At 57.1% G+C, this 8,868-nt stretch overlaps 1 protein-coding gene across 5 annotated transcripts in view; it reads left to right on the top strand.

Annotated features, from left to right (window-relative positions):
* The first annotated feature begins 1,636 nt into the window (after window positions 1-1,636).
* GABBR2 (gamma-aminobutyric acid type B receptor subunit 2) overlaps window positions 1,637-8,868 on the top strand; it is a 51,078-nt gene continuing 43,846 nt past the window's right edge. For 3 of the 5 annotated variants that reach the window (XR_013640495.1, XM_078881746.1, XM_078881745.1), the window contains exons 1-5: window positions 1,642-1,803; window positions 4,380-4,445; window positions 5,428-5,721; window positions 7,381-7,526; window positions 7,832-7,970. Coding sequence is in view for 4 of the 5 variants with exons in the window: in XM_078881746.1 (XP_078737872.1) it covers window positions 1,714-1,803; window positions 4,380-4,445; window positions 5,428-5,721; window positions 7,381-7,526; window positions 7,832-7,970 (735 nt within the window). In the remaining variant the exon portion in view is untranslated. Of the gene's footprint in view, window positions 1,804-4,379; window positions 4,446-5,427; window positions 5,722-7,380; window positions 7,527-7,831; window positions 7,971-8,868 lie in introns of all 5 variants that reach the window. The other 2 variants (XM_078881747.1, XM_078881748.1) reach the window with 2 other exon arrangements.

Raw genomic sequence — 8,868 nt, 5'->3', positions numbered from 1 at the left:
GAGGGTGCATGGGTGGGTTGGGTGGGAGTCGTGGTGGGGGGAGGATGGAGCTTTGCAACAACGGAGATGGCAAGAAACGAAAGACGCGGATTTTCATCCCAGAATACCCAAATGCAGTGCCGGATTAATTTAGTGCGGGGCCTGGAGCACGCGATGTTATGGAGGGGCCCTAAAAAACAAAACACATCAATATTAAAACACGTACATGGTTAACTTGCACGGTAAAGCAATTGTATTTTTTCATTTGCTATACAGCCAGATAATACGACAAATCGCTAACCTTAAACACCCAGTCGTTCGTAAACGCTGAAGGCGGTATAGTACTATAGCAATAGAGCACGTGCAGAATCACCGAACCGGAATTGATAGCTTCAAAGCATTTAGAGCGGGGCCCTTGAAAGTGCGGGGCCCGTAGCTACTACATTTGTAGTAGTAGCTACTACTATATGTAGTAGTAGCTACTACTACATATGTAGCTGCTACATATGTAGCACCTATATATGTAATAGCTACTATGTAGGAGTAGCTACTACATACTGCATATGTAGTAGCTACTGCTACATATGTAGTAGCACCTTCTATGTAGTAGCACCTACTATGTAGTTGTAGCTACTATGTGCTACGTATCTAGTAGTAGCTACTATATATGTAGTAGCTACTACTACATATGTAGCACCTATAGTTGTAGTAGCTACTATGTATATATATATAGCAGCTACTATGTAGTAGCTACTACTATGTGCTACATATGTAGTAGTAGCTACTACATATGTAGTAGCTACTACTACATATGTAGCACCCATAGTTGTAGTAGCTACTATGTACTATATTGCAGCTACTATGTAGTAGCTACTACTATGTGCTACATATGTAGTAGCTACTACTATGTGCTACATATGTAGTAGCTACTACTACATATGTAGCACCCATAGTTGTAGTAGCTACTATGCACTATATATAGCAGCTACTATACAGTAGCTACTACTACATATGTTACGTAGCACCCATAGTTGTAGTAGCTACTATGTACTATGTAGCAGCTACTATGTAGTAGCTACTTTTGCTACTCCGATCACTAACCAACTCCGGCCCGCCCGGTTGCGGTGGCGGGGGGGCGATGCAGCGGACATCCCCCAAGGAGATCCTCGTCGAGATGACTATGAACGTGGCACGTGTTGGCCGACACGTGCCCCTCGCAGCCGCCACGAGAGCCCGCAGCATGATTACCCCCAGCGGGCTCTGCCTGGCTCGTCGCAGTCACCTGAAACCCTAAACCCAGGGGGGGGGGGGGGGGCGGTCAACCCTCGTGACGCCCCTGCTGGAACATCGGTGACGAAAAGAGCTTTACAGCTCAGAGGATTTCTCTGGCAGTATAAATAAATGTTGTGATTTTGGGTTGTTGTTATAGAGGACCACCGTCTCGTGTCCACGTGCATCGCGGCTCTTGAAAATTTTTTTTTTTACTGGATTTGACCGAAAACAAATTAGTTGTATTTGTCATTTCGGTTTGCCGAACCTCTGGCCCTTGACCCCCTACACCACTGACATTGACACCACCACCATCATCACCGCCACCACCATCACCACCACCACCACCACCACCACCACCCCGTGTCCTACTCTACCACTGTCTCTCAACACTGACACCACCACCACCATCACCACCACCACCACCCCGTGTGCTCCCGTCTCCGCGTGCAGGTGCACAACGACATGACGAGCGAGCTGGAGCGCGCCGGGGTGCTCCTCCGGGACGCGCAGAGCTTCTCCTACGACCCGTGCGCCAACGTGCGCAAGCTCAAGGTGTCACCCCACACGCTCGCCCCACACGCTCGCCCCGCACGCTCGCCCCGCACGCTCACCCCGCACGCTCACCCCGCACGCTCGCCCCGCACGCTCGCCCCGCACGCTCGCCACGCACGCTCGCCCCGCACGCTCGCCCCGAACGCTCGCCCCGCACGCTCACTCCACACGCTCACCCCACACGCTCGCCCCGCACGCTCACCCCACCGCACCCGGACCGTGCCGTTCGGACCCACTCTGCTGCACCGCCGCCTCGAGCCGCTGGGTCGATGGGCAGGGGGAGGGGTGCTAAGAAACGCCCCCCCCCCCCCATTGATGGAATCGAAGTGACCACTTCTGGATGATTGCCATCCCAGTATCGTTACTAACACGACTCTACATCGCTGTGGCAGTGTTCCTCCTGTAGACTCCGGGTCTCTGTGTGAGTGTATGGGTTTTTGTGTGAGTGTATGGGTTTCTGTGTGAGTCTACGGGTCTCTGTGTGAGTCTATGGGTCTCTGTGTGAGTTTATGGGTCTCTGTGTGACTCTATGGGTCTCTGCGTGAGTCTACGTGTCTCTGTGTGAGTCTATGGGTCTCTGTGTGAGTCTACGGGTCTCTGTGTGAGGCTACGGGTCTTTGCGTGAGTCTATGGGTCTCTGTGTGAGTCTACGGGTCTCTGTGTGAGTCTCTGGGTCTCTGTGTGAGTCTATGGGTCTCTGTGTGAGTCTATGGGTCTCTCTGGGAGTATATGTGTCTCTGTGTGAGTCTCTGGGTCTCTCTGTGAGTCTATGGGTCTCTGTGTGAGTCTATGGGTCTCTGTGTGAGTCTATGTGTCTCTGTGTGAGTCTCTGGGTCTCTGTGTGAGTCTATGTGTCTCTGTGTGAGTCTCTGGGTCTCTGTGTGAGTCTATGGGTCTCTGTGTGAGTCTATGTGTCTCTGTGTGAGTCTATGGGTCTCTGTGTGAGTCTATGGGTCTCTCTGGGAGTATATGTGTCTCTGTGTGAGTCTCTGGGTCTCTGTGTGAGTCTATGGGTCTCTGTGTGAGTCTATGTGTCTCTGTGTGAGTCTCTGGGTCTCTGTGTGAGTATATGTGTCTCTGTGTGAGTCTCTGGGTCTCTGTGTGAGTCTATGGGTCTCTGTGTGAGTCTATGTGTCTCTGTGTGAGTCTCTGGGTCTCTGTGTGAGTCTATGGGTCTCTGTGTGAGTCTATGTGTCTCTGTGTGAGTCTCTGGGTCTCTGTGTGAGTCTATGGGTCTCTGTGTGAGTACATGTGTCTCTGTGTGAGTCTCTGGGTCTCTATGTGAGTCTACGGGTCTCTGTGTGAGTCTACGGGTCTCTGTGTGAGTATATGTGTCTCTGTGTGAGTCTCTGGGTCTCTGTGTGAGTCTATGGGTCTCTGTGTGAGTCTATGTGTCTCTGTGTGAGTCTCTGGGTCTCTGTGTGAGTCTACGTGTCTCTGTGTGAGTCTCTGGGTCTCTGTGTGAGTCTATGGGTCTCTGTGTGAGTCTATGTGTCTCTGTGTGAGTCTCTGGGTCTCTGTGTGAGTCTATGGGTCTCTGTGTGAGTCTATGTGTCTCTGTGTGAGTCTCTGGGTCTCTGTGTGAGTCTATGGGTCTCTGTGTGAGTCTACGTGTCTCTGTAAGAGTCTACGGGTCTATGTGTGAGTCTCTGGGTCTCTGTGTGAGTCTACGTGTCTCTGTGTGAGTCTATGGGTCTCTGTGTGAGTCTATGTGTCTCTGTGTGAGTATATGGGTCTCTGTGTGAGTCTACGGGTCTCTGTGTAAGTCTGTGGGTCTCTGCGTGAGTCTCTGGGTCTCTGTGTGAGTCTATGTGTCTCTGTGTGAGTCTGTGGGTCTCTGCGTGAGTCTCTGGGTCTCTGTGTGAGTCTATGGGTCTCTGTGTGAGTCTATGTGTCTCTGTGTGAGTCTCTGGGTCTCTGTGTGAGTCTATGGGTCTCTGTGTGAGTCTACGTGTCTCTGTAAGAGTCTACGGGTCTCTGTGTGAGTCTCTGGGTCTCTGTGTGAGTCTACGTGTCTCTGTGTGAGTCTATGGGTCTCTGTGTGAGTCTATGTGTCTCTGTCTGAGTATATGTGTCTCTGTGTGAGTCTACGGGTCTCTGTGTGAGTCTGTGGGTCTCTGCGTGAGTCTCTGGGTCTCTGTGTGAGTCTATGTGTCTCTGTGTGAGTCTGTGGGTCTCTGCGTGAGTCTCTGGGTCTCTGTGTGAGTCTATGTGTCTCTGTGTGAGTCTACGGGTCTCTGTGTGAGTCTATGGTCTTGCTCACGACCCCCACCTCCGCGTCACTCTTGCTGCACGCGTTTGACAAAACCAGTTCCACAAAACGTTATTGACTTATTTCAAACGGTTACCGGTTATGCAGCAACAACAAACAAAAACAAACAACAACAAACAACACCACAATCTATGATCCAAGCCGCTCGCCTCTCATGGCGTGCCCGCGTCCCACGCATCGCGAAAACGTCCTCACCTCATAACCCGCGTATCTGCCCCCCCCCCACCATCTCTGCTGCCCCCCCCTGACCCCCTGCCCCCCCCCCCATCTCTGCCGCCCCCCACCACCCCCCCCCCCTCCCCAGGACGCCGACGTACGAATCATCCTGGGTCAGTTTGACGAGGAGATGGCTGCCAAGGTTTTCTGCTGCGTACGTTGCGTGCACGATGCACACGTGGCCCTACGGGGGGGGGGGGGGGGATGGGGGGGGGTGCCGTGGTGGCTGGGAGATGTTGCCTCCCTCGCCTGCTACGCACGAGGTCACGACCCGGGATTATTTGGAGCGTTTTTTTGCGCGCGCTTCTCCCCCGATCGCCGCCGTTGGCTACGTGCGGGTCCCAAGGGAGTGCAACGTACATGGGTGTGTGGATTAGTCTCATTGTCTAGGGGGGGTCTCTGTGTGAGTCTATGGGTCTCTATGTGAATCTATGGGTCTCACTGCTAGTCTATGGGTCTCTGTGTGAGTCTATGGGTCTCTGTGTGAGTCTATGGGTTTCTGTGTGAGTCTATGGGTCTCTGTGAGTCTATGGGTGTCTGCGTGAGTCTACGGGTCTCTGTGTGAGGGCATGGTGTATCTGTGTATATCTCATTGTGTATCAGAGTGTGTCTCTTGGTGTTTCTGAGTGGATAGTTGCGTATCTGAGTGTGTCTCATCGTGTATCTGAGTATCTCATTGTGTATCTGTGTGTGTCTCTTTGTGTTTCTGAGTGGATAGTTGTGTATCTGTGTGTGTCTCATCGTGTATCTGTGTATCTGAGTGTATCTAAATGCGTTTCTGTGTCTGTGTGTCTCATTGTGTATCTCTCCATCTCTCATTGCCCATTTGCACACAGCGATCAGTCACGCAGCGAGCGGTCCGCGCACGCCACTGTGAACCCAGCGACCCGAGTTCGCTTCCCGCTCACGGCCAATAGCAGTGACAGCAAATATTCGAACCGGTTCTCGACCTCCCCCATAGGTCGACTCAGCCACAAATGAGTCCATGGCGCTGGTGTGCAACCGGGCGTGGTGCTGGCCACCCTCCACCCCCATTGCGTGCCGGAAACCTCGCTGGCGCTCGCTCGACAGCCCTTGCCCCAGCGGTCTGTCAGAGGCTACACGGTGGAGCACCTTTGTCTCTGTGTCTTCGGCAGGCCTACCGGGAGGCCATGTTTGGCAGCAAGTACCAGTGGGTGGTGCCGGGCTGGTACCGCGAGCGCTGGTGGGCGAACGCCGGCGCCCTCCCCGCTTCACCCGGCGGGGGTAAAGCCGAGGGGCGCGGGGGTCCCGGGGATCCCGGGGAGCCGAGGGCCTCCCGCGGGGGTCGCACGGGGGGCCCCGCGGGGTCCCCGTGCAGTGAGGCCCAGATGATGAGCGCGATGGAGGGATATGTGGCCGTGGACTTCGTGCCACTGGCTACCAAACCCATCCAGACCATCTCCGGGCAGGTGCGTGCGTGTGTACAGGTGTGTGTGTGTACAGGTTTGTGTGTACAGGTGTGTGTACAGGTGTGTGTGTGTATGTACAGGTGTGTGTGTGTGTACAGGTGTGTGTGTACAGGTGTGTGTGTGCGTGCGTGTGTACAGGTGTGTGCGTGTGTACAGGTGTGTGTGTACAGGTGTGTGCGTGTGTACAGGTGTGTGTGTACAGGTGTGTGTGTACAGGTGTGTGCGTGTGTACAGGTGTGTGTGTGTGCGTGGAGGAGTTGGAGGCGCTGCTGCTGAAGCTGGAGCTTGCCACTAAGAGGTGGGGCCTTACCATCAGCCCCACCAAAATTAAGCACCTGCCTGGGTATTTTGTACCATCGGACACTCCACCCGCACAACTCACAATTGTCGATAGGGCAGTTGTGGAGAGAGTGGAGAGTTTCCCATATCTGGGCAGTGTGCTCATGACCGGCTCCGAGTGGCATTATCTTTTCATCGGTTGCGTAACGCTATGTGGAAGCTACCTGGTCTGTCGCTCCGCACGAAGCTTCAGGTCTTCTCGGCCACAGTCATTCCCTCCCTTCTCTACGCTTGCGAAACGTGGACCCCCCTAGTGGAGCATCTTCGCCAGTTATAAACATTCAGGCTGGCCTTCCTACGATCCATCCTGGGTTTAACCAGGCTGGATTGTGTGAGGAGCTCACAAATCCTTGAAAGATCTGGACAAAGTCCCATCGGTGAGCTCCTCCGGCAGGCAAGGCTGCGTTGGCTGGGTCATGTAGCCCGCATGCCCAGCCACCGCATGCCTAAACAGCTTTTGTTCGGCCGAATCGAGGGGGCTAAATGGGCGCGGCAAGGGCTAGAGACGAGATGGAGTGATGTGGTACAGGAGGACGTGGAGCTGAGTGGACTTGCCGATGACTGGTACCAGCGGTGTCAAGATCGGCCTCTGTGGTGGAGGCTCGTGAAGGACGCTACTGGGCAGTTGGAGGCAGTCGCCCTCCAACAACAACCGTTGGGTGGAGGAGCGACGCTCACAACAACGAGCGGAGCGCCGGGTGGCTAAAGCACAGCAAGTTGGCACAGTAGGGGGCACAGGTGGTGCATCAGCCAGTCGTCTCAGTCAGTCGACCCGTGGCACCTGCTGGGTCTGCCCCGTGACCTCCTGCCAACGGGCGTTCGACACTTCACGTGGCCTCAAGGTGCACATGGCCTGACACAAGCGTCGTGGTGACGTCACCGCCACTTAGTGGCGAATGGCGGTTGTTGTTGTTGTGTGCGTATAGGTGTGTGGGGAGCAGTCGTGTAGCGGTTAGCGCTTTGTGCTAAGAACCCGGCGACCCAGGTTCGATTCCGGCTCACGGCCAACACCGGTGACGATTATCTGAACCGGTCCTGGTCCTCTTCTACGTCGACTCAGCCTCAAATGAGTACCTGGCGCGTTATTTAAATATCGCCACTGGGGGAGACAAACGCGCCGGGCGTGGTGCTGGCCACACACCCCCTCGTGTGCCGTGCCGGCCTTCATAGGTGCTACTGCTAACAGCATTTGCCCCAACAGTCTGTTAGACGCTATACGGGGGACCTTTGTCTTTGTGTGGCAAATGTACTCACGCATAACCGCCCTCCCTGTGCCCCCCCCCCCACCGTCCCCCCCCCCCCCACCGCCCCCATCACCAGACCCCCCAGCAGTACTTCAAGGCCTACGAGGACCACAGGCGGATGCTGGGCGAGCCCTACAGCAAGTTCCACGGCTACGCGTACGACGGCGTGTGGGTGATCGCGCGCGCCATGCAGAAGGCCCTGGGGGCACCAACGCAGCGCAGGTGACTCGCACTAAGGCACAGGTCCCCCGGGTAGCCTCTCACGGACCGTCCGGTGTGGCCGGGGCCATGAACAAACCCGGCCGCCTTTGTCTCTCCCAGTGCCTGATGTTTCCACGCCTCCGCCAAGTACTCATTCAAGGCGGAGTCGACCTTCGGGTGACCCGCGGCTGGTCCAGATCATCGTTCGTCGGCGTTGGTGGCCGTGAGCGGGAATCGAACTCGGGTCGCCGGGTCGATGGGCAGACGGACTCGAGAGTCAGGGCTGTGTGAGGTTCTCACGGAGCCTTGATGCCATTCTCCCCCAGGCAAGGACGAGGTCACCAGCAACAACCGTCCGGCCGCAACAACAACAACAACCACAACCCCAACCGCAACCACAGCGAGCTGAAGTTCGGGCAAAAGCTGCTGAACGCCATGAACGAGACGAGCTTCTACGGCGTGACGGTGAGCGCCCTCGCGGGCTCGGATCCAATGGGCCGCCCTGGTCAACGCTGCGCCATCCCCGCTCAACGTACGGCGCGGGCGACGGGGGGCGGATGGTCGGGGGGGGCAGCAACGCTCAAACCCCGCACAGAAGAGCGTTGTCACAGTCAAGTTTCTGCGTGGCCGGTTAATACCGGTTAAAACCGGTTAATATCGGTTAAAACTGTGTTTAACTGGTTTGTCAGACACGTAGAGAAGGCAGCAGCCCTCGTCTCCCCTCCCCGCGTCTCCCCTCCATGAATCTCCCCTCCCCCGCTTCTCCCCACCCCCTCCCCCGCGTCTCCCCTCCCCCTCCCCCGCGTCTCCCCCCCCCCTCCCCCACGTCTCCCCACCCCCTCCCCCACGTTTCCCCTCCCCCGCGTCTCCCCTCCCCCTCCCCCGCGTCTCCCCTCCCCCACGTCTCCCCTCCCCCTCCCCGCGCGTCTCCCCACCCCCTCCCCCACGTCTCCCCTCCCCCGCGTCTCCCCACCCCCTTCCCCGCGTCTCCCCACCCCCTCCCCCACGTCTCCCCTCCCCCGTGTCTCCCCACCCCCTCCCCCGTGTCTCCCCTCCCCCTCCCCCGCGTCTCCCCACCCCCGCCCCCACGTCTCCCCTCCCCCGCGTCTCCCCGCCCCCTCCCCCACGTCTCCCCACCCCCTCCCCCGCGTCTCCCCTCCCCCTTCCCCGCGTCTCCCCACCCCCTCCCCCACGTCTCCCCTCCCCGCGTCTCCCCTCCCCCTCCCCCGCGTCTCCCCTCCCCCTCCCCCGCGTCTCCCCACCCCCTCCCCCGCGTCTCCCCTCCCCCTCCCCCGCGTCTCCCCTCCCCCTCCCCCGCTTCTCCCCTCCCCCTCCCCCACGTCTCCCCACCCCCTCCCCCGCG

The sequence above is a fragment of the Lampetra fluviatilis genome, chromosome 62 (assembly GCF_964198595.1).
Source record: "Lampetra fluviatilis chromosome 62, kcLamFluv1.1, whole genome shotgun sequence".
Taxonomy (NCBI): Eukaryota; Metazoa; Chordata; class Hyperoartia; order Petromyzontiformes; family Petromyzontidae; genus Lampetra; species Lampetra fluviatilis.
Note: the sequence above shows the minus strand (reverse complement) of the source record. Positions and strands in the feature narration are given on the sequence as shown.